This window comes from Temnothorax americanus, unplaced genomic scaffold (genome assembly GCF_048541705.1).
Source record: "Temnothorax americanus isolate GAGA-0224 unplaced genomic scaffold, ASM4854170v1 Scaffold32, whole genome shotgun sequence".
NCBI classification, from domain to species: domain Eukaryota; kingdom Metazoa; phylum Arthropoda; class Insecta; order Hymenoptera; family Formicidae; genus Temnothorax; species Temnothorax americanus.
The window spans coordinates 642,864-670,118 of NW_027509464.1; the positions used below are offsets into that span (position 1 = coordinate 642,864).

The following is a 27,255-nucleotide window of genomic DNA, read 5'->3' on the forward strand; positions in this document are numbered from 1 at the left end:
AATTCAAAATTTTATAAAGAAAGAACCCCCCTTTATCGATTATTGCCAAATTCAATACCAATCTTCTTTTTCGGATATTTTATTGATTAAAAAAAAATTCAGCCCAATATTCTAATTTCTCAATACGATTCTAATATATTAACATTGTTGGATTTGTCTACGCAATCTTGTTGTTTGCGTGAACGGGAAACGCGTCAACGCGCGAAATAAAATGCATAAGATAATATAGGTTTTATTGAAATAATATGTTTATTGTATTCTATAAAAAAGGATACAACGGAGAAAGAAGTGCACCTGTTAAAAGGTCGTGCGTCGACATCGAGAAGAAACAATAAAGGATAAATGACATTTCGCACAAGGTTTCGTCATTAATAACAATCTATTATTCTTAAGTACGAACTATGGAAACGCGATAATTAAGGAAATGTAACTTCCTAGGTTATAAAATATTCATGGCCCAGCTGTAACTGTGACATATTACTATTTTCTATGTAAAAAATATGACTAAGCTTAGCATATAATCAATAATTGTTTAAGTTGGCTTTTGTTTCAGCACTTTTTTCTAGGTCTTAAATAAATTCACAATGTGTGATTTTCAACAATATTTCTCATACATTATCATGATAGTGCGTACGATCGCGAAGCGTCACCACCGCGATTATGATTCTTCTTTTATCACGATCATATACTCTTGTATTAACTTGGCTTAAGTACGAGATTAAGAGTAACAGTCTTTATATAAGCGATATAGCATGTATAACAGTAGTTCATGACACTCATAAGAAAAATTTTATCTCAGACTGAAGAAACATATGTATATTGTTTTACTCGAGAAAACAGACGCAATAGATGAAACTGATGCGATAAATTAAAATTTAATTTATTTAAATCTGATAAAAAAAATTATTTAACAAACATGCAACGTACAGGAAAAAAACAATAACTATTTTTTATTGTTATATAAAAAAATAAGCAAAAAAAAGATTTAACTTGCCAATTATTACTTTTTATCACGCCAAAAGTTGAAAGTAAAATGTGCTTTGTTTTACAATAAATGCTATTAATAGCATCAGAGAATCATTTGTTTGTCATAAAAGAGAACGCTTCAGCTCATGGTGCTAAGACGAGATCGTACTCTCACTTCACGTACATACTTACATTCGCGCGCATCTCAATATTACTAGGTGATTGACTAATTTCGCTTAAGGTCCTAGTCTAGTTGACATACTTTTTCTATCAAAATAACCAAAATCAGTACGAGTTTATATTATCGCTTTACTAAAATTTAATAGTTATCTATTGGCGAATCAATAAGTTTTCTAATTATACATTGTACATGTTTACATTTATTTTACAGAACAGCCATAACAAAAGACATCAAAAGGAAAACGCGATTCTGCTTGGTGTAACATGGGAAGACAAAGTTTGAAAATCGAATGCACTAAGAAAGAACAATGCAAATATAGTTTTATGCGATATTTGTTTAAGAAAGTATATTTTTCTCTACAGATAAAGGAACTAGATTAGGACCTTAAAAGATTATATGTATATATGAGAGAATCTCCCCAATCATCTAATAAGTATTTGTCAACATATATATAATCATAGAGACTCGATCATCAATTATTTAATATAAACATATTAGGTGTTAATATGTTTATATTATATCTCATATGAGGTACATGAGATGTATTATATCTCAATATAATATATTTTAAGGCTTTAACCGTATTCCTCGTTCTCAAATCTCGTTATCTCGTATACAAGCTTGCTAGAGATAAATCACACACAAATGCAACGAGCAATTATTCGTATTTTAAAAAATTAATCATTATTATTTAATAATTTCAAAATTTATTAAGATCGTTGATATAGCACCATATAAGAATTACCGAATTTTTTGTCAGTTAAAATTTTGAGACAATAAAATGTAACAACGACTAATATAAAATATATTAATTAAAAAATAATAACGCGCGCGAACAATCACTGTGGTTGCATCTTGAACAATTTTTACTACGTATTAAACTCGATTGTCAGGGACGGACAGTAAGGTTATTAAACATAAAAATGAGAAATAGAAATAGAAATAGTCTATTTGACACTATTGGCCCCTCCGAATAGTACGAGGTTAATTTTTTCCGACTATTCGCAGCGCGAATAGCATTAAAAGTCTTTGCAAAACATAGACATATGTAAATGCAGTAACGTGAAAAACTACTATCCCATCGCTGCGAACATAACGACTGCATTTAAAAAACACAATGATTATGGAATCAATTGAATCAATGCGCGATTTAATGGATAGCAAGAATCTAATAATAATTATACATGGTATTGTTGGATATAATAACAGCATTGTAAGAAAAATATTAAAAATATTTGCATGAAGAATATTGCAATGGCAATTACAATTACCTAATACGTTTCACATAGAGAATGATGCTATGTATCAAAACCATAAAAATTATTGTAAATAACACTGCAAATCCAAGTGTGTTATTTTTACACGCATAAACGTCATTAAACGTGTAAAAATGATACATTAGATTGAAGCTCTTTTTACATGTTTCTTTATGTGTTAAATTACGTCGTTTAACACGTTAAATTGCATTAAATTAAAAGTTAATACGTTCTATCGTGTTGAAATGTGCTTTAAAACGACAAGAAATGTGTAACAAGAGCTTCAGCTAAAATAACACACTTGAATTTGCAGTGAAGTTATTATAAAATTATTATAAATAAATAATTATCATAATCTTATTTATCAAAATCTAAAGAATAATACTTAGCTCGGCACAAAATGGCAAATGTAAATGTATCCAATACAATATTCATATAGCGTATAAATATTTTTAAATAAATTTCCGAAAAATCGCAAAGGTGATTTCGCGATTTTAAACGTTGTGAAATATTAAGACACACTCACTGAACATAGCGCGTTCATTTAATTGCTGTGTAATCATTGCGTCTTCTAAATGTAGCCATACGATGATTACGAGTAGCGCTTTTTAAATTCCATAACTGTTTATATGCGTATAAACACTTATGTACTTGATCACACGGACGATTGTATCTTCGGCGGAGGTAGCGTGGTCAATTAACCCATTGCCTTCTCAATTCATCCGCGATTAAGCACGAAATATCTTTTTTCTCTCGTCGTGTCAAAAACTAATTGACAAAAGATTAAAGAAGAGCGGAGGACAAATGGCGTTATACTTGCCGCGAAATATTCGTGATTCGACGGGCATGAGAAATGGGCTAATCGACGCGATTAACAGGTTTTAACTTTTTTAATTTATTTTTTTAATCGCTAAAAATATGCTTAACAACTGGGATAACGATTTTTTTGCCTCCCGAAATACATCGCGAGCAAGCTCTTAAATTTATTGCTTCTTCTATTCTAGAACTGTCCCGTGCATACGAATTCGGCGCTCAACGGTAACATTCTGGTAACTGCTCTCTGCATTTCGCGTCGAAGTCTCCGCAAGAGAAAAGACAAACAAAGTTTTAAAACTGATGAAATCTGCTGAGCGCCGAAGACATGACATCACAGTAAAACATCCAACCGCTATCTTTGTTCGTAGCCGATGATTTATTATTAGTATATCGAAAATATACCGCGGCTGTACGACGGCGGCGGCGGCGGCAGCGCAGCACAATCTCTTCATCAACGACGTGAGAATTAATAAAAAATATTGACAATATATAATAATCAAATAGATACTCTTCGCTGTATAACGATTGATATACGAAAATAACAGAAAGCGATCGACGGTCTGTATTAAGCCGATCACGTTTAATTCTAGTGCGTCGTCAAATGCTTTCCTTTATCCCTTCTACCGCTTTCACAGGCAGTACTAAAGCTAAGAATCTGCCACGAATAGCGTAATATGTACAAGGGCGAGAGGTTAATATTTCAACTTTTTGGATTTCGTTTTTGCGAACGACGACGACGATGAAAATACTGATTATTGATATTTTGGCAGCCGATGATCGCTCTAAGCGAATAGTAATTTATTAGCTCTATTATACTGGATAAGGAGAATATACTCTGTTAGCAATGCACTTCCAGCTGTGCATACGGTCGATCCAGCTTTCTCGCGTTACTTATCTTAACGTGGATTGTCCAGTACCAAGTTTTATCTTCGTACTTTCGGTGACGTAAAAACTCATATGCGTGAGCGCGCATACGAGTAAAAAGAACCAATCAACGTCAGAAACAGGCGGGCAGTGGTTTCTTGATTTTTTGTTTTGTTTTTGTAATATTCGTTAATATTCGTATTAACATTCGCGCGGCCGATCGTCCTTTCGTCCTTTTTCCTGCTAAGCGGTCCATCACGAGGCACTTGGACAAATCGACTTCAAGTTATTGCGGAATCGAATTACTTTTTCGTAGATTATCGTACGCAGTCGTTGCCGAAAACCGGCGAAATACACCAGCGGTCACGAATCTTATGCGTACGGCACGCGTAAGTGGCGCACGGTGTTACTGCAAAAATACGAATGCACAGAACACTCGATCTGGCCTCGATTTTGACGCTTGGCTGCTTCCATTTTCACCTGCGAATTACGTGGACGTTGATGGCGACGACAAAACGTGGTCCGGTTGATAATACCTCAGGCCATTTATCTGTAAAGAAAAATAAGTTCGAGAATAATTGAGACTTTTTCTATTCGATGGTCACTTTGTTGCTTGTCGTACCGTCATATCATATTCCGTGATGTACGCTGGGATCTCGAGTTGGTCAGGCGGCATAACTTCATACAGATATTCTACTCCAGGCAAACTGTGAACCTTTTGCTTAATAGCTGGAGCCATGAAAGTCGTGAACCACCACGTCATCATCTATAATAAACGATCAATTATACTTTTTAGACAATATTTGAGTTTCTTCGATGTAAAATCGTGATAAGAAGAGAACAAACAAGAGTAGAATCTGCATAGAGATGATATCATTTTCAAATTATAGTTATTATTAATTACTTTTTAACGCAAAAAATTGTTGATTACAAAATTACTGCGTGCGTAGTTGCTAACGAAGTACGAATAGCTAGGAAATTTGATACGATCGTTCCGAAGATAATTCGTCATGCATGAACGTGGGAAGTGCAATAGTAATTATTAAACAGTGCGGTTCTGCGTCTTAAATAACGTTTATTGAGCATAAGGCCCTAGCTTGTTAAATCCGTATAAAATTACGACGCGATGATTATACTATTACTAACCTTGGTCCAGAAGGTAGGATGGATAATATAGAAATGTTTTAGGTTCTTCTTATATCTGTAAAAGAAACTCTGTTTCAAGATCGCTATCAAATTTCTGCAAACAAACTGCATCAAGTTGCGTAGGCTGCAACTCGATGCAACTTGCCGTTGCATAACTAGGACTATGGTAATTTAACAATACTTTAGTCTGATTCTTTTCTCGACGATATAAGAAAATAAAAATTCTATTTTCGTCTGTATAGTGACATATGACATCTCTTCTGTCTTCACGAAAAATTTATTGAAAGAAACTCTTTAAAAAAAATCTTTTTTTTTTTTAATTTATTAAATATTGTGAAACGTTACACACACACACACCACACAATCGAAAGACTGTTGCCAAATTTCTAATAACGTTCGACTACCTTACTTTTTCTTTTACGTTATACGTATCATAAAAACATAGTTGTGATTCTGCTTTAAAATGCGATCAATAGGTTCGATGCGTTCGATATCTCAAGCGTACAACTTACTTATAGGGAAGCACATTGTAGACTTCGCGCAACCAGTGTAAACTGGGGTAATTGCCGCTGGCCGTAAGGGTGTGGAAATACGCGATAACGTAATCTCCCTTCACGATAGGATCCAGCAATTGTATTAGGTACAGCAAGGCCTAAAATCACAAGAGACACGAGGGTAAAAAATATGTCGCTGATTTTATACACTATTATCGTATAAAGATAAACCGCAGCGATATACTCTTTAAAATATGTTGGGAATTCATTTTGCGTAAAAAAAAATGCGTTGTTGGGGTAAATATGTCCTAAAATAAACGCTGCGTAAATAATATTCTCGGGATCGATGGGACGTCAGCGGCGAGATATACAGAATGTAGGTATTTCGCAAGGCTTTTCTACGTCGTGGAATATGTGATGTATCCTGGGCCGTTTCTATTGAAAGAACCAACGTCGCAAATTCATTGTGATTTCATCGTTTCACCTTCGCGAGAAATCCGAAGGCTCGAGACCGACAAATGTCGGAGGGTTTCGGGCGATCAATGAACTCATAGCAACGTATATATGTATCGTGAGCTCGACAGGGTTACAGTAAGAAATTTAGATTGTGATAACATAGGCTTGTACTCGAAATCACTTAAGCAAGAAAAACAAGATTTCTTATTATATAAATTGTATAGAAATCTTTTTGGTTTGCAGAAATCGATATCTTCAGATGTTGTGACAGTTTGACAGCCTTCAGTTGTCATTAATTAATATTCGTAAAAAATATTTGCAGAATTGTTATCTACATACAATTCTTATGTTAACCTCTTTAAACCGGGTCCAGCCGGGTTATTGTATCGTATCACCGTGTCGTATCGCATGATATTTCCTTATCAAAATACGGATATATTGATTATAATGATATGCCAAGGCTTTGTTTTTAATCTGTAAGATACGGGATATGATTACGGATTAAAAACAAGGCATTGGCATATCATTATAATCAACATATCCGTATTTTGATAAGAAAATATCATGATACGATGTATACGCACAAGTCTAGGCGCGGCTTAAAGGGGTTAACATAAGAATTGCATGCAGATAATAATTTTGTAAATATTTGTCATAAATATTGAATTGATGACAACTTTATATTATTCTATCAGTTCTTCTTCGCTCTTATTAATATGAAACTAATAATATTACTGAAAAAGCGATGTAGACTTCGAAATTATTTACAACTCCTTTATATTATTCCATCAGTTCTTCGCTCTTTTTAATATGAAACTAATATAATATTACTGAGAAAGCGATGTAGACTTCGAAATTATTTTACAATTATTTTACAAACGTATCTTTATGCGAGTCAACTATGCGTGTCCGATTACGATTAAATGATATCATTATGCAATGCGTACGACGATCCGTTATTATCTGTTATATCAATGCGAGACAATGAAGAAGTTGAATTTTTTTTTGCTCTTAGAACTTCCGTTCTAATAGGAGCTCCAAAGCGTAAAAATCGGTGAAAGGCAAATCGCGCGGTGTTGCTGTCGACAACGGGAATTCGCGCCAAGTCGAAATCGATGCTGTTCCGTAAATTGCAAAATTATCTCAGGTCGCTGTGTAATTAACCTCCTAACTGAGCGTAAATATTTTATCTCGAAAGCGGGTCAGTGGGCACGAAACAAAGGCGCGGGAATGGAACAGATGTTTAAATTAACAAACTTAATAGAGACTCGGTATTAATAGCGAATGATATTACGCACGTCGAATCTCTCGTCTCGGGACGCGCATCTCGTACGAACGCTATGTGTATACATGACGTAGTTTCAACAGCCGCTGCATGGCAGTGTATATTTTTAGCTGTACCGATGAATCTTTATATGACGTCGTTGTGTGATATTCTTATCTCGATTAAAGTTAAAGTAGCGAAGCATCTCATCATACCGGTGGTCCTGTACCACCGGTGATGGATCGCTAATCGACAATCGGAATAAAAATAACCGATAGAAATGAAGCTAAAAGCTTTTCTTCCTTGCGCGAAAGATTTGGATCACGCGATCGAGTAATTAGCGACGTATACAAGTCACGATGAAAACGTGGATTCGTTGGTTCGAGAAGTGAATGTTGACGACGTCTTAGTGGTACATATAGGAATGATTTACAAAGTTGCACGTGTTTTCTTTCTCGCACACAGAAATGTAGACCGAACTTTCGCGCTCGATCAAAAGCCGTTTGAAAGCCGCATGCAAGTTTTAAGAAAGTGTGCGTTCTATTGAACACAGTTTTCTTTTTGAATTTTAAAAATGTTCTTCTAGATTTACTTGTGCTTCATAGGAATATAATATATATAAAGATTTATTTATTTCGTATTTCATTTAATTTAATACTCGGGACGTCTCTGTTACTTTCGATAATATCGGAAAATATAGGAAGAAATAAGGAAGAAATTATTGTATAAAAGGTTAAAGTTATTATATGTGAGAAAAGTTGACATGTCAAAACTGTGTCATCCGGTTTTTTTTTGTCAACTGTAACATGAAGTTCATGCAAACTACGGTGTTAATACCGACGAAAAGAAAGAAAAAGCGGAAACGTGTTAATAATCGTTTGTTTGCTTTTCTTAATTATCGACTGGGTGTCCCACACCACACCTGCCGACGATGTGATATTCGCAGATCGTTGCCGATGCAAATGGGGTTAATAGGATGAGAAAGTTTCATTGAGGATAGGGGTGCGCGTCGCGACGACGTTGCAGTCCGCTCTCGCCCTCCTCCCATGGAGGGACTCGGTCCGCGGTCGGTCTATTTCTGGACGTGTAAATATCGATTCGCCACCCGTCGCTATATCTCACTGCGTTCTGGCTATGAGCGGAGTAAGGATGAGTCCGACGGGGAAAAGAAATGACACAACGGGACACAACTGGCGCAAAGATAGGCGCCAAATGATCGAGGCTTGCAGCCTCGACGCGACGCAATCGAGCGGCATGCGCAAGTCTTGTGATACACGGACTCGTTAGAATCGGCACGTATCCAGAATACTTCGAAAAGAGATAGAGAAAAGTAGTACAATTTTTCAATGTGTTTGCAGCCGAAATAGACACTTTTTCTATAATGTTTTTTTGGAACATTTCTGATATCCGATAAGAGAATTTGTATTCCGCGAACGTCGACTATAGTGACAGTTTTTTGGAAACAAATTCTCGTATCCGCTGTTAAATACCTTTGAGTCATTAAAAAAAAATATAATTTTTTTTAAGTCGACTGTGTAACGCGCAGCGATAAAATTAACATAAATATAATTGGAATTTATCGGAAAATTGTATTTATTGGAAAAGTTAGTCGCGGAATATTTCGTATTACTGTAATTTATAAGCAAATGCTCAATAATGTTTGATTAAAACGTTAGGTATGCAGCATAAACGTATACGACAAGAGCGTAAAAATTGAAGATACTTTTAACAGAAGAATACTCTGTAAAACACTTTCTATTATACATTTCAAACGAATCGATTAAATTCCAAAGGGCAACCAAGAGTGACTATAGAACGGTGGTATACACTATTGCAATCTCCAATTATTTGAGAACTACACATAACATTGATGAAGATAATTTTCATTACTTTACTTAAGAAGATTTTCCTTTGAACAGCATCACTCTATCGAATTTTTAACGTTGAATTTCTATAGGTTGAATAATGATACTTTTACTGCAACGTAAGCTAAGCGGCAGATTCCTCATTTTCTTGCACAATCCATATAACATTGATTTTCAGAGCACACGCAAAGGTCTTTACCTTGTCTAGATTGATTTTGGTGGCCGGGAACCATTTGCCGACGAAAACCACCACCGGTCGGCCCTGCCGGTCCACGCCGCTCTGGTACAAACAACCGATCCCCGAGACCTCCGTTAGGTCCTCCGTCTTCGCCCTCCTAAGAAGCCTTTCGTACCTACAAAATAACGATTTCGTTCGTCTTGTCATATATTCAGTATACATAAGCTATTTCTTCTACCGTCTATTAATATTTCGCTCGGTCATATTTTACGGAAACGTTTCGTTTTCAGGGTATCGAAAGATAAGTACACGATAAGGTAAATTGCGCGATTGTGTTTAAAATATGCATTATAAATGCTCTTAATATGTCTACTTTGCTGAATAGCTCTAATTTCAATTAATGTTGCAGTATACGCAATTTCAATGTGCAGTATAAATATCTGTACATGAAAAGGTTTTCAATAATTAGTACTTAAAACCTTTAAGCGTCGGTTTGTTATTGGCTGTAGATCCGAATTTGTTTTCACACAAAGGACACATCGTTCATTTAAGTAAAACAAACAAATCAACAATGTCACGCTTAACCGCCGTTATTCGCGACGAGTTTGAAGGAAGATACGATGATGCGCGATACGATAATCTTGCTCGAATTTTACAGTACGACTTATCATCATGCAAATTTAATTATAATACGGAAGATGCTGCTTTGCATAACGTAAACCGCAAACGGTGACGTGCATAAATATGTAATTTTGTAAAACATATAAATTTCATGGGTGCGTCTTATCGCAAACACCCAAGCCCCGTCGCGAACTTTACATTAGCATTTCTAGCGTCTACTGTATGGTGGCCCTCTGTGCTCGTTGCATTTTATTCTCTTTTCGAGTAGCCGATCCGGAACACACATTCTGCTAATAAAATTTCACTTAAATATATCGCAACTTGTCGATCAATTTCAAACTTCTTCTTCCAAGATCATCGAATGTAAATAAGTGGAGCAAATCGACTTGACAATACTGCATCATGCATGAATTCTCCTGGATCGATTATTACCAGCTCCGGTTATATTCTTCAACGGGGTAGCCGGTATGGGAAATATACTGGACAAACGCCAATAAAAGAGCAGAGATCAATAGCGAGCCGATAACGAGAGTTTCATCGGAATCGCGTTCAACGAGCACTATACTCTTAATACACACCGGTCCTCATCCTCGATGACATCCACCATGTCAATCATGACCATTCTGATGTCACGTTCCCTTCGTGATTTCGCCTTCCGCGATTTTGCCTCGGTAAAAAAGAAAAGGAGAAATGGGGAGAAGAGTAAGAAAATTGATCGGGCCCACTAGCAGCCGTGTGCGTCCGTCTTTACTCGCGACATTCGTTAAAAAGGAATCGGTCGCGGCACGACGAACGAGAGACCACGCACAGTTCCGGTCGTTCGATCGGAGCACAGTTCGATGGAGGCGACGGAAAAGGATGGCGGCGGTACGACGAGTCGCGGCAAACTGAACGGAACCGAACCGAGTCGTCTTGTCTATAAGACTTTTAGAGAAGGAGAGCCGCCTCTCTCGGTTGCGACGTCCGCGACGACTATGATGTCTACGAGGTGCTCCCACACCGCGCCGGGTCCTGAGGAGGCACCGCACGGCGCCTGCCCGACTCGCGGAACGCTGCGAGCTCGATGCGCGCGAGACGATGCGACGAAGCGCGGAGTAGGGGTCGCCAGCCCGTTGTTTAATTCGATCGCGATGTATTTCTTTTTAATTGCGAGTAATATAAGGCCCGCGACGGCCTTGGACGACTGTCAATTTGTCATTCTCCCTGCCTTTTCGTCATCATTTTTGTAATGGGCAGATGGGAAGCAGGAAGCTGAAAAACGCGCTCCGTTTCCCGACCCGACCGCTTGCGCTATTTGTCGAACACGCTTGCGTGCTGGTGTGCGGACGTTTTAAATAAGTGAAATGTCGTTTGCGTATACAAAAGATAAATAAGATAACAAATAAAATAAATGTTTTTTAAAAAAAGATGAAAATGAAAAAAAAGTGAACTTTAAATCCGTTTTATATAGGTATTATCACGCATTTGCTTAGGGAATCATCCCATCTTCATTGTTATCGAATACGATCTGGCAACTTTTGAGCAAGAAATTCAGCGCGATTTAAAAGTAATGACTTTCGAATTACTTGGAGATTTAAGGACACAGCTGTTTTAGCATGAATACAGGCTATCTTCGAAGTACCTTTTCGTATCGATCGATCATGTATTTTCGATTGAATTCGTGTCAGGCGACTGTGAAGGCCAATCCAAAGAATGGTATAACATTTCCAATTCGGTACACAAGCTATTGCGATGTTCTAAATCGCTGTCGGATTACATTTGATATAGTAATGGAAATAGATTTATTAAATTTGCAGTTAAATACGTTTAGAATACATTTTTAAATCCCCGTGCATGTTTCTTCTCAAAATAATAATTTTTTCTTTTAGTTCATGCAGATGACGCTCTTGCATAACGAACTATTCATATTTAATGAACTGTCATTAGAAGGCGCAATCTTGTTGCAAGTGTTCCACCAATATAATTTCTTTATTCTGTATTTCGTAAAATGGTGAAATTAAAGTATCAAGTTTTTCTTTCAAATATAAACTGAAAAATGTTGACGACTCTAAAGAACACGTATTGACGTTGCACGTATCGACAAATTAGCATTTCGCTAAAATGTTCGTGCGCAGTAGGAACGTTTGACGCTCGGAATTATCTTAGATTGAAAACACAAATATATGCTTTACAGATTAATCGGGGCAATCGGCGTATATTTCGCGAAATTTTAGATAACTCGTGCATATAAATAGAAAACCAAGAAAAAAGTCTCATCATAATTTGCATTGCGTATATGAAAAAGGAATGGTGATTTTAATATGAATTAAATTAATAATTATTTAAAAACGAAATAACATCGCTTCTTATATATACATATATATAGACTATTCTTTCTGAGGTAAAATTAGATAAAAAATTACAAAGACGTTAATACTGCACGCGATTGCGTCATGTTGTTACTTAAGGCTGCAGTTTCGTGACCTTGACTTCGATTAGATAAATCCAAGGTATTTTATCGAAAGTATGACACAAAAGTATTCCCTAATGTATCTGGATAGCTCTGTAAAGTTGCAGGTGAAAGTAAAATCGCACTTTAGAACGGTAAAACACGATAATATTCAGAAAAAACTTTTATTATACTCAGTCAGATATAAATCGGAATAAAACTTGGAAATAAATCGTGTTCCGTGAGATTACTCGTTTCAGTATTACCCGTAATATACTACTGACGTATATTATAATAATATAATGATAGATGACTATCTTATTGAAGCAAAAAAACAAATCGTTCTATTTCGAAAAAGTAGCTCACACAATGAATCATCGTCATTAGTATAATCAATCGACTCACACATGGATCTTCTCACTGCAATAAACCCGACATATCACGATAAAATGACGTCGATGACTATCTCAGGCTCGAAATAAACATTTAATGCGAGAGAAAATGTCAGATCTGAACGAATGATTTATTTCTATGACGCAAATGATATTTCAGCGCTGAAATCAATTAGAAACAGGTATTACAAAGCAAACTCTGTACGTGCGTCATAGTCGCAAAAGTCGATAAACGATATAATTCATAGATATGATATCGTTTTGTCAACTGTAAGGGTTTATGCACAATATGAGAGGAATAAAGAATAAGGAATCAATTAAACATATAGAGAAAATTTATAGTCGCATCTTTTTTCAAGACCCGGGGCCTTATTCTCGAAAAATGTCACATACGATATGTCATAAATAACACACTTTGCAAATAGCACACTTGCAAAGTGTTATTTTCTAATGACATTCATGAATTATCGTACGCGATATTTTTCGAGACTCAGGAACCGTGTCTTGAAATAAGATGCGACTATGAATTCTCTCTATGTTTAATTCCTTGTTCCTTATTCCTTATTCCTCTCATTGTGCATGAGCCCTAATACATATAATATCAGATAATCAATATAACTATTTGTGATACGTGCGCGAACATATCGCTGTTAACTAATAAAAACTTATTAATAATTAACAATAATTTTAATAGGAATTTTGTTACAAAAAATATAAAATTACTTGAAAAGATGCCCGAATATACGAAATTAATGTTAAATGAGAACTTTTATTTTTTTTTTTTTTAAATAAAAAATCTCAAAGGTACTTTCACAAAAGTTACACATGTATAATGAAAACACATGTTAAGTTGTAACATTTGCATATCAAAGATAATTACATATAAATTATTTTGCAAAAGTGATTAGTGAACTCTACTAATTATAAGTATGAAAAGAACAATAAGCTCGGAAAAAGTTGTAATGACTTCGACATTTGCAGTATCAAATATTGGGAAGGATTAAATATCCACTGTTGTAAAACAATATAACGGACTGGATTAAAGCTGGCTAATGTTCCTTATATCTTTAAAAATTCTCCATTCATTTTTTTTACATGCTCATAAACACAATGCATTTTTCATGTCGATATAGAAGAAATCTTTAATTATTAATTACACGGCAATGTTCGACTCTTGTATCGGTATAGGAGAGACTGTTTTTCCGTACGAATACATTATTTGTCGCTGTGCTGCGTGGATAAAGGAGAAACATACAGTGCCGTTGAGATTAAAAAGTTATCAAGACTTAATTATTGCATTTAACAGAAAAACTAGCTTTGCAATATTATATAATTTTCCGCTAAATAATAATCCTTTGAATAACGTGAATGATGAATCATAAATATGAATTTCACAAATTTCACACAGATCATGAATTGTGCAGTCAGTATCATCCGAGAGAAAAAAAAATTAGAAAGAAAGAAGACAAAATTCATTATTTTCTCCGGAGTTAAAATATTCAATGTATCTTCAACGATAATTTATCGTATCATTTTAATTTGACCATAAAAATAGACTTACAATTAGTGTCATCCTTCTGATTTAAATGCGCTGATTATTTACAGTTAACTATTGCAAAATTAATCCTAATTTTATAGAAATATAAGGTATTTTTTAATCCTATTAAGGACCATATTTCACAAATTCGTACCTTTCTTTATGCTGCATTTGCTTAAGCATGATATCCGCCAGTGGATCGGCAAAAGGTTTCTCTCCCAAAAGTCTCTGTCGGTCCAAATCACCCTGCATTTGCGCAAAGGCATGCTCACCGATATTGACTGAAGTCTCCAATTGTGTCGAAAGTTCCACCGTCTCGTCGCCTGTAAAAGTGCGGTATGCTTTTCAAAGAAATATCGCTTGAACCCTCATATTTGCAATGTTACATCGGCACGTTCCGTTACCATGCAAAGCGTGCTGAGGATTGTCAATGATTCTGATTTGTCTGTCCGGAAGTAAAGGTTCTCCGTCCGTTCCGCCAATATCATTCGGCAACTGCCAGCAAGCGTTATCCTGCTCTGCCAAATTTCGGGGAAAATAAAGCGGCAGAAGGACTTCGTATATTCCAAGATCGCACGGCTCTAGTACAAATATAATACATGTTAACGAATCGCTGTATTGCTCCATGAATCTACGTACAGTTCCTAGAAAGGGAAAAATCGTTTATTATTCATCACGTATCGACGTATATTTAAATTTAGACAGACATTTGCTCGTTCCGTACTTACTGAGAGCTATATGCGCTCCTGCATCCGGAGGATAATTTCTCCGTACTGAATTTATTACTGGTAGAGCAATGGTACGCAATCCCATTTCTCTTGCCTTTTGTAGAACATTTCTATGATAGAAAAAACCTATATTGTAAGATCGAAAGGCTTAATTCTTTCGCTACGAAGGATTATGTAGTGGCCGCCCACAAATCTACCCCTGTGTACGAACGGCCACTATAACGGAACGCGTACAAACAGCCGGCTCGCTCCAAAGCGATAATACAAAAACAAATTCATTGCAGCATTGTGCTGCTTGTCCCAAAAATGATAAAAAATGTACGTCGCGATATTGTTACAATGTGCAACAACATATATATAACGCTCTGTTTTTTAATCTATTGTACACAACATATTATTAACTTTGAGTTCTTTTTTATACATATTACGATTATATCTTATATTATTTAATTATTTTTTATTTTACATTATTAAATATATGTTTAAACAGAAAAATTAACTTTATTTATAGTAGAAATTTCTTATATATATATACCGGTGGACATGGAAAAAGAACATCAAGAACACTTTATCCATACGATACTGTGTTCATTCGTACGGTCGAGCACGGTGCATGATAAAAAAGACAAAATCGCACAACATATGGAAATCTTTATTGTGAATATATCAATCCTTCCTGATGTTTTCTTTCCATGTCCATCAGTATATTTTGGTCTCAAAATGCTTAGAAATAAGTTTTAATAGGAAAATGTGATTATAAAATGTTTCTCTTATTTTTTTAAATTATAAATATAATCGAATTTTTTATGTTATCAATTCTTTGTTCATTGATTTAAGTAACTCGTATAGAGACAGTACAAGATAAAGTACAACAAGTTAACAAACGCGACAAACTACTTGTATACGCGCTTTTTACTCAGTTTTTCCATAGCGAAAAGATTAAAATTAATTCCTATGTTTCTTCTTTTAGCAAAATTTATTTTCTATATATTTTCTAACAACATCAAAGTAAAAGTGAACCAATATTTATGTTTATTAACTACGTATGTTAAATATTTAAATTACCTATAGCAACAATGTAACGTGTTTTGCGCAGCTGTTTGATACTTGACATTGTAAACTGGTCCAACGGTATGAATAATAAAACGAGCAGACAATCCATGACCCTGTGTTACTCTCACTTCACCGGTTCTGCATTCTGCAATTAAAATTTTGGCAATTAAGATTTTTTTAAGACAAATTCACTGTCGAAAGCACAGCACATGTCAAAATATAGACCTTTAATTTCATTAAATATTTCTATCTTGAGTGCAGAACCAGCTCGGCTGAATATTCTTTGGCACGTAGGACTATTATCATCCATCGTCTCGTTGGTAGGATTTACCACTGCGTCTACTTGTAATATCGAGATATCTCCAGTCCTGAAACAATTTATGGAGCATTAATGTATCGCACAATTTTATTATCAACTTGATTGGCTAATAGATTAACTTGACTCGGGAAGTTCTTTAATAGGATTACGTGTCTAAAGTTCTCACCATAGCGCGAGCTTGTTGTTAAGCGACGGTTGACAGGGGAAGGGGCTTATGGCGTGATGCGCCGTTTCCCGAGTCGAGTCGGAGTAGTCCGTGTATCGGTGCTGGATGGGATAGTCAGCCCATCGTTTCAACACAGCCGACTCCACAATATCCTGGGCGACACCCAAGGGTTCCATCAGCCTCATCCAGCTGAAAATCGTACCATATACGTTAGAGCGTTCCCGCGCTTTGTCTGCACCCCGACGAAAAACGGAGCAGCGTCCCTTTGTTTTCCTATCAGCTGTTTCAAGCCTAACCTCACCTCATTTCTGCCATTTCTCTGCCTGACGTGCGTCATACGCGGCGCGGTCATTGACCCAGAAGGAGTACGTGCGTAACATTCTATTCAGCTCAGCTGGCTAATGTTTGACGCGATAATCAATACGAAATTTATATGTTACATCTGATGGCAGATAAATTTATGTATATAATAAATAAACTGATAAGTAAGGGACCAATTTTAAATATATGTTACTCCGAACTTTATAATTAATACCTATATTTAACATAAATGTAAATAATATAAAACTCAATATTATTTTAATAACTTGGGATTTTCTTCAACGGAAGTTTTGGTAGGAAAGAGAGGGAATTTCCAGTTATTTTCTTTAGCTGAAATTTTTAGCGTGCTTTCATTAAAGTCTCCGTCGCAGATAATCAAGGTATTCTACGTAACATCCCTAGGTATTCTACGTAAAAACGCGGCGATACTTTGGGCTATATTATTTGAGCTGTTTCCCGAACGCGCGTTCGTTCGATTCTCTCGTAACGAAAGTGCCGTGCTGGTGCAGTCGGTATTCCATCGTATATTTTTCTAAAAATAAATAAAGTTCCGTCGATAAAAATGTGCGGGCCGCGCATCACGGGCAAGGAGAGCGGAGCTCGACCAAGGACGCAGTTCCGATCGAACGCTTTGAAAACACAAGCTATCGAATCGCGTGTCAGGACAATCATTCGAGCCTCTCGGAAGACAAATGGATCCTATTTCCGTAAAAAAATAGAGGAAATAAATTAAATTATAATAAACTGACCGCGTAGGTTCTCAGTAGAATTAATAAACTTACACAAAAGTGTAGTCGATCAGTCTATAGCTTCTGGGAGAGACTCATTTCGCGAGCGCGTGACCGAATGACTGTGCTTTTTGTAAAGGGTATAAAATAAAGATATAAAGTCATAAATTGTTGTCTGCGTCATGGACAATTAATCAGGCAGTGTCTGATACAATTATACATTAGCTTTAATGCAAATTTTTTTGCGCGATTGAACGCTATTTTTAGGTGCTCTCTGTTATCTTGTTGTTCATCAAAAGTAAATACCATGGGAGCAAAAATGGAGAAATGCATGTTTGTAATATTCATAGTTCTCGTACATAAATATGTAGTATATGTTACACAAATCGATATTAGAAGACACGGTTTTGTATCATGCACTATGAGTCACTTCGATCAAACTCTCCGATCAAACTCGCCGATTAGGTTAATCAAATAATGCCTGCGCAGTATTTTGTATAAATTACTATTTTTTTTATTGTTTGACGCAGAAAAAAATATTAAATTAGAGATAATAAATCATATAATTTAAAATTTTGCTATAAGCAACTTCATCGGTTGTATCCATTTCCGATGAAGTTGATTAAAGTTTGGTCGAAGTTTGCTTTACGAGTTCCTTAAATCATCGCGATTCAGTAACTGAGCCAACTTCTGATAGGCTTAAGTTGGATAGCTAAAGTTCCCGTTACATGACGAAAGTGCGTCCTCCGTCTCCACTCTACATAATAATTCTAATAATATTAGTATTAATAATGTCTCGTAATACTGTCTACTACGGACTAAATTTCTGCGTTTATTGTCTCCTCCTTATATTTTGTTACGTGTGTTGTTTTTATTACTTTATTCGTTGCTTTGTTCGTTGGTGATCGAACTGTTTGGAACTGTATATGCATGCATACAGATAGCAGGATGTACTGTACGCTGCCGATAATGGCGAGGAGCCGGGAAACTGGCGCCGTCTGGCCTCGAGCGGATCTTAAGCGTTCTGCAAACCCATTAAGGGACAGGACCGTCGACCCCGATGCAATAGCCAGAATAATTCACACTTACTCGCGGTAGTAAGGGGAGTCCCGCACCAATCGAGATCGATATAAAAAAAAAACCGTCGCTTGTATTTATATCTCAAGGTGATAAAGAAACGTGGATATTACGAGACGTTTTTGCCTCGTTCCTTTAAGGAAACAAAATGGTCTCGAGAAGGAAACTGAGTCGGACATCGAGATACGCATTATCGTCGTTCGTTTGAAATCTAGTTCAGATGAGACTTGAATTTATCCGACTACGCACCGATGAACAAAGTAATGAAAGCAAAGAGGCATAATAAGATACAAAGAGGTAGCCATAAACGTGAAAATCGTTGATTATTCGAAGTCTACTGATAATTCGGACGAGACTTGAATTTAAGAAGAAAAGTTGGCGTGCAAATATTTTGAAAATAAAATATGTGTGCTTATGGTTTGAAATTCTCGGTGGGGAAATATCTAATATTCATAGTACGCAAGAGATAAATATATTGTTGTAAGTGCATACAGAAAGAGTTCACAATCCGAGATTGAAACGCGAGATCTATATTGTAAAATGAAAGGCTAACAATGAGTTAACGATAGAACGAGCACTCGACTCGACTATTGTAGACCTACGAATATATGAGCTACGAATTTCATTCGATTTTAGAAAGAGTGCCTAACTTCGATCTCGGCTGCGAGAAGATTGATAAATGTACAAATCCGATGGTCACGTGTATATGTAATTGTATTAACAATAAATGGATTAACTCTACGGGGATAATTCACTATTTACGTAATACCCGGCTACGTCAGCTCTCTCTTATCTAACTATAAACAGTCTCGCACACACGGCTGACCGATCAATCGATACTCCGGACTCGCGCGAGCCGAGCTCTTGCTTTTACCGCTGGTATATGTCCATCGTCTCGCCCGGTGGATCTCAAACGAGGATCAGGAATCGACGGGCTTGCAAATATCGTAGCCTTATATCGCTGTCCCAATTCGATACTCAAGGTATCTTTAGACAGCAAGATTTAGAAATGACGCGGATTTAAGCTTTATCTCTTTAACGTACGGTCTCGATCGAGCGATCATTATTTCTGCGTTTAGTATTAATGTCAGCGAATAACGTCATCAACTTTAATTCCTTGACAGACATACTTTGTCAATTTGTTACCTCATCGTTTAAAAGTGCCTCGTTGCATTAAAATTATCGACGTGCCTCACGTTACGATGCACGAAGGCGCACGAAGTTGCAAAGTTACGGAAGCGCGAGCGGGAACGGAAGGTTTGTGCGTTTAACGACCTTATACGTCTAATAACTTTATAGAGCGGCCGATAACATTGCCGAGCACGAAGAGGGTCAAAGCCGCTCAATAAATTCAGCCTCAGAAATAGATTCGAAGCACATCGTACATAAATAATGCGTTAGCTTGCGACAAAACGGCCGGTATGATGCAAAAGTTACTACCGTCGATGCGAGACGCTTTAGCTTCGGAACGAACGAACGCACTGATGCATCGTCGAAGCCTTTTCCAATCCAGCGTTACACGTATTCCGTAACACGAAAGGCTTCCAAACAAATCCTTTGTGCGCGCGTAGTCGCCAGCGAAGTGAAAGAGTCTCGAAAAAAAAAAGAGTTAAATAATAAATCGGTGGCTATCGACGTAATCGGCATAGTTGTTTTCACAAGATCTAAACCGCGTCCTTCTCTAATAAACTAAACAATCGTTCTGATACGAAATATAATGCAGATATAATACGACAATATTATTAGAAACTAATAATTAAAACTGCTGGTCTTTTACTGCAGCTATATTGGATCTTGACATCAGAAGCGGCAGATAATAGATCGCGCGAGTTTTTTCACACGTGGAGGCAAATTAATTTCTCTTCGCACCATTTTCATCTGCGTTCGACAGTATAAATCGATAAAATATGCTGAGAGCAACCCTCTCTTGTCCCCTTTAAAATGAACGTATAATTCAATCTGTATGTGTCCTACATTTCCAGCGAGAATGAATCTTATCACGGTTAATCAATATTTATGGCTGTCTGTTAATGCACACGAACCGAAACGAGCACCTTCAACATATTCCTGCACGAATTTATTTCACCGGGCACGAGTGGCCGTATGCGGAACAATTGGACGTTTTGCATCTGTAGTGCGGAAAAATATTCACTCAATTTCTCAATTTTGACATCATAATCTCGAGAGCGATGAGAGAATGGGAATCATAATCGAGTGAATGAATAATGCTATTCATCAAAATGTCAGAGCTAGTATATCTATCTCTCGGAATGCATTCCATTTCGAGTTTATTAATAGTTCATTATAGCGTCCGGTTATCTTTCAAAGGAGCGGTAGATCCGGTTGACAACATTTGTCTGACGATCTCCTCTCGGTTTACACATTGATAAAAGCTGCCGGTGCGCTTTATTCACAGTGATATCCCATCGATACGTACCGAGATAAAGTTTATTATTCTAGCACTAAAACTCGGCACTGATTCCACAAGAGAATAACTGCGTTCTCTTTATCATAATTACCTTCTCAAAGTGTTTCTGGAGAAATTCCATATTCTCTAGCATATATAGTATTACGCAAGTATTACGTGGAACCACCGATTTTAAATTTTAGCGAAACAAATTCTTGAATATAAAAGAAATTTTGTTTTACTTAAAAGTTTGGCTGATACATTAGAATATAATTGATTACAAAAAATTATATAAAATATGTGTGTTCGCATTCCTTCCGGAAACCGAATCTCTTTCACAGTTTCAATTTGTTTCAGATTCAATTGCGACTACATATCGACTATCGCGTATCATGTTATTTATTTGTGCTCGTATATCTCGTCTTTTTACATTTGTTCTTAACGTGTTATGATGAAATTGACATGAAGCTTATCTATGACGTGACTTAAGTGCTTGTAAGTACTGCGAATTATTAGTCTATCTCTGTCATACCAGTGACTCAATAAATGACGCAAGGTAAATATTCACAATAGCCTTTGGCCTTACCATTGAGCGCGTGCAAGAGAACGGTCGATCGAATCGATGACTATTAAATATTAGCGAAGTGTCGATTTCTTACGTTAGATACGTCCGAATCATTGTGCAGATTTGTTTTTATTCCGGATACTTGTCCTAACTAACGTTGGAATTCCATGCTCCCGACTACTCCGTCCGTCGCCTGGGCGTGAGTTTACGTTCTCACTTAAATCAGGAATTTCATTCACCCTCGCTGACATTTTCGAGAGATGTTTCTGCTTCGTAGTTATTGAAGCAGACGTATAACGACGAGTAAACGCCGTGTATCATATACCGGTGACGTTCGACACACAATGTACATGACATATTTGGTGTATTATGTCAGTTGTTTTTCCCGCGACTCTCGACTATCGGTGAATAAGCCGCAGTCATTTACGAATAATTTTTCGACACGTCATTTCTTAACATAACTAAACAACAGGATATTATTCTTTAATAGATTTCTAATCTTTTTTATTACGAGGAACGTTATATAAAAATGAAAAACATAAATTTCTTTCTATATACCTACGCATTAGTGTTTTTGCATATTATAATTCATATTCGATAGAATTAGATTTATAAAAATCTAACAAAATCTTTTTTTTTCCAATTAATAGCTGTAAAGCTGTAAACCTCGATTAACTGTCATTTATATTTTCGCTGGAAATTGTACGTGTGGATTGATTTTCTTTCATTTATTATTGAAGGATAAGCGCGAAATGATGATTCGTAAAGTTGCGACGCGGTGCGCGGTGCCTTCGAAAACAAGTCACGCTCTGGCGTTCATAACATGCAGATTGATCTTTCTATTTGTCGATTTATTCTAAAAGGCAGCTTGTTATTAAGTAGGTAAGCTTGTTGAGAAACGTATCCTGCATCGTCTCTACCTACGCTAGCTCATAACGCCCACGAGAAACGTTGTCTTAACGGAAGTTGCACTAATTAGGAACTGTCGGAGATTATCAGATATGTTAAAGACGTTTAATTCGCCTCTTCTTGGTAATAATTTTAACCGAGCTTATTAATATATTAGATAAATAGCTGCACTTCAATCAAAACTGATAACCTTATGCCAGTATATACGTATTATTAGCTGTCCAATATTAAAACCTATGTCTTATTTATATAACTATATATATTTATATATGACTTATAATTATATCGTTACGATAGAAGCGATGGACATTAAATATAATATGCATATACTTTAAATTTAAATAATGCCCTGAAAATTTGATATCTATCCAGCAACGATGCGTAATTATCGCCTTTTACGTATATATCTATAAAATTGAATCGACAATTTAAGAGAATTTCATATTAGAAGAAATAAAAAAAGAGTTGTTTTCGCGAGAGAGCAGATATTTCTTTTATGCGCGTACTTTCTTCTTGTATGGCGGTTTTCCCGTCTTTGGCGAATTCATAAACTTTATTTCAGCGTTGATTTTTAAAATAGCAGAGCTCTTTATCGTATCTCGACGTCGAACTCCAGATACGGCGGTATTATGTTTTTAATTGTCGGATCCTTGCAATTATCTGTTTAATTGCTTTACGAGCAAAGTGAAATAAGATAAATGTATTGTTTGTTTTTGCTGCAAGTTACGTTTCGTAAAACGCTTGACAGACGCAGAATGACGGAGTAGAATCTAAAAAAAAATAACGAATATATATAGTACAAAACACAAGGATCGAGTTATGCCAAATGGCGTAAAACGCGATAACTCGACACAATAAACCGATCGAGCGTCACGAAAGCGTTCGAGCAATGACCGTGCGTAGCAATGCGAATAACGAACGTGACGTAATGAGAGATGATTATTCTGTTATCCTCAAGTGTTCGAATAAATGGTGCGTATTATCAGAAACGTGTTGAACCGAAGGTCACTACGATAACTCGTCGCGAATATACGTACGAACATATGACCTCAATTGGGCGATCCCAATTAGAAGCGATCTGATATCGAATTTTAGTACAGAATATTAAATGCGCGTAATCTATCGTAGCCTACAGCTAACGTAATGAATTTGGAAAAAAAAACATTAACACAAAGTTTGTAATTTCCTTTTACATCAGATGTCTACCAATATCTAAAAAAGATGCATGAAGAAATGAAATTTTAAGATATCTTTACTCTGCCTGTTAAACATTTTTGTTATCTGAGATGATACAATTAGCGTATACACTCGGGCTCCGCAATTTTTAGCGATCAAAGCGTTAAATTATAGATTCTTGCGTTTTAATTGTCTATAACTTAGGATAATTGCATTCCGTCTGCAAGTGAATATAATAAAAAATATATAGCGATATTTGGCGGATAAATTAGCCAAGATACGGGTCATTGATTTCTGAAGGCAATTGCTTCTTGCGCATTATAAAGTAAATCGAGCTGTCGACCGCAAGTTGGTAGTTGTTTCGTATAAAGTTCCTTAAGAAGCTGTTCGATGGAACAATAGATCTCCTGGAACAGCAACCGAATCGGTCCACGGGGACGCGCGAACCAATCGACGTTCAGATGCCAAATGTGCAAGGCCGAAAATGCATGACCTACATTATCGATATGCGACCTCTATCGCGATAGATACTACGGCGTGGCACGACCCATCGATAGTCCGCCGTGTCGCAAAAACGAAGATCAATCGTAATTGCGTAATTTAGGCTGCGTTCGGGTAGCGCGCTATTAGCGCTATTTGCTTATTCTATCCTTGTTCTGCACTTGATGAGCGATAAAGATAGAATGATGCAATAGCGCTAATAGCGCGCTCCCCGAACGCAGCCTTAGAGTGACTTAGCGTATATCGTGAGCAATTTTCGCGAATTATTTCGAACTGAACTGACAGAATTTAAATTTTAGACGACAAGAACGACATTTTAACATTCAACCTGACGAATCGACCTAAATTCATCGCGTAATCCATTTATCTTTAATATGTAAACAATTATTTTTAGGATTATATATAGGTAAAGTAGGGTGTGCACTGTCACTGTCTGACGTTTACAAAGTCAACGCTAAACTCTCGGCAAGATTATCGGTTCTCTGAAATGGAAATTTCATTCATCGTCATATTTTCATTGTTCTTCATGATTAGATAATATAAACAAAATTGTGATCTAGAATATAGTTATTAAAATAAAAGAAAATGAGATGTTTTTTTATTCTGTGTTTAACTCTTTGAATATTATTTTTGGCAAATGTGAGCAAAGATCAAATATTTTATCTTTATTTTTAATTGGCAGATCCTCTTCTAAAAAGAGCATATATCGTAGATATTGTTGTCACTTTTCCGCGATGCCGATTGGTTCTCTTGCTGCGCTTACTTCATTTGCAGCTGTCATTATATATTTTGACAATTGTGTGTCTCAAGGGTTAATAGTGTAATAGTAATAGCATAATGTTAAAGCTAAATAGCGCGCGCGAAGCGCGCGTCTGTAGTGTCTAGTTAATATAAATTACAGATTGTTTATTATTAAATAGAATTTATATGTATGAAGATACCATAGAAATATAGGTTGATAATTATAATAATGATCCTTTACATTTATTAACTGGCTTAGCCAGGTAGAATATAAAGAACCATTGTTGTTAGTTATTTACTAATGAAGCAAAGTCTCACGTTTGGAGAACCGATATTCGAAAGACAAAGTATTACGTCGAATCCACGTCGACGTGGAACTACAAGGAAGGGTTATTGCATACGTATCTATGCAAATGGTGAAAGTCCGTGCGATTACAGTCAGCAATGTTTGTTCTCGAAAAACTAATTGCGTCTTATCAAGTAACGAGCCTATTTCCGTTGTAAAACCGGGGAACAATGATGGAGGCGCGCCGCGGCGAGCCGCCTACCGAACGGGAGAGCCATTTCCGAAATAGTAGTCAGATCCGCTCTCGCGCTTCTGAGAGAACGTTGCAGCGGCGCGGCGCGGTGGCGAGGAGGCGCGAGAAACGTCGAATACGAGGACACGCGGAGAGAATGTACGCCGCGCGCGCGAATTATCGACGTCGACGCGCAGGCCGTGCGTATCTCTATATACCGGTGGCACCGAGCCGCCGATGATGTGCGCGATCAAGGTCGCGCCGCTTGCCGCTCGCCGCTCGGATAGTCGATGAGCATCGACTTCTCGACCTTCCGTAATGAAGAGGAGAGAGAAATTCCTCCTGTGTGTGACAGAGGCGATCCACGCGCGCGTTTCAACACCCGACACCCGGAAAATGCCCGGAGTGACACTCGCGGCATACACCTGCGGGTGGTGTTCCTCTGTGCCGCGCTTTATCAGGCCGCTTTGAACTTTGTGCCGTGAGGCCGCGCTATCCGAGATCTCACGAGGCGAAAGTGAATCTCGGAATAACGTTACTTCTTTTCGCGTCCTATATATAAAAGACGCGCGTCGTGACCCGAGGTCGTGGGTGGAATTAAATTTGGGGAACGTGGTCTCGGCGTGCTTGTATCTCTTTATCAGATAGCGCCCGTATCTCGCGAAATTTCCGAGACTGGTAACTGACTGATAACTGACTGGTGGTCTTCCTGGCCCCGAATCTTTCCCGTTGTTCAGCACCATCGCGTAATCGGTTCACGCGATAATCGCGCGGTTAGCCCTGCGACGTGGACCGCGCGCGTGGATCACAATAGCGCGATCCCGTGACGGTATGTTAATTGCGGTCATCCCGCGGCGTGTAACGTGCGACTGGAAAAATGGCCATCCTCGCGCCGCGCCGCGCCGGATAGTTAAACACGCGCGGCGACCACGTCGCGGACCGGAAGACCGCCCGTTCTCGGACGTTTGACTGCGTCGAGACTCCGGATCTGACTCGGACACCCATCCGTTCCCCCGAGACTGTTGCGTCGCAATGTAACGGGTCATGTACCCGCCAAAAATCGTCGTGTCACACCGAGACGGATAAGGCCGGGTCCTCCGCATCCGTCGACGCGGCGCGGAATCTCCGCCTCGCGCCTCTCACCTGCGGGTGCACGTCCGCCAGTCGGACCGCTGCGAGGAACGGAGTGAGGAAGCAGGTCACAGCCCCAGCGGTTGCACGGATGCCCGCGGCGGAATAACGCCTTCGGTGAACTGGCGAAAACGCGGGAGGAGAAAGAAAAAGGCCGCGGGGGAGAAAGTGTTCGAAAGAAAGGAAAAAGAGAAAGAGAGGAAGAGAGATGGAGGTGCGGTGAACCACTTTCTCTTCCCGCTTCACGTAGAAACGTCAGCTCTGCTCTCCCGAGCTGGAGCTCCCGTGAGCGCGGCGCCGAGTAAAAACCCGCCGCGATGACCGACGACCGTACCGTCGCATTCGTGCGCGAACGCTGACTGACGGACGCGCGCCGCGCGGCCGCGCCGCGACGGCCTTGTCAGGCCAAGCCGATCGGTAGACGGCTGGCGGCAGTGCGGCACCGGAGCGT

General features: G+C 37.7%; 1 protein-coding gene across 1 annotated transcript; it reads right to left on the minus strand.

The window, feature by feature from the left end:
- Positions 1-226: 226 nt before the first annotated feature.
- Positions 227-27,186, minus strand: Gdap2 (ganglioside induced differentiation associated protein 2). Its single transcript, XM_077413283.1, has 13 exons — positions 26,817-27,186; positions 17,032-17,172; positions 16,731-16,919; positions 16,471-16,613; positions 16,258-16,390; positions 15,193-15,302; positions 14,869-15,108; positions 14,619-14,787; positions 9,508-9,661; positions 5,742-5,881; positions 5,230-5,284; positions 4,706-4,849; positions 227-4,633 (listed from the first exon to the last, which is right to left on the minus strand). The coding sequence occupies exons 2-13, from the start codon at positions 17,043-17,045 to the stop codon at positions 4,571-4,573; spliced, it is 1,554 nt and encodes a 517-aa protein (XP_077269409.1). The 5' UTR covers positions 17,046-17,172; positions 26,817-27,186; the 3' UTR covers positions 227-4,570.
- Between the last annotated feature and the right edge of the window lie 69 nt (positions 27,187-27,255).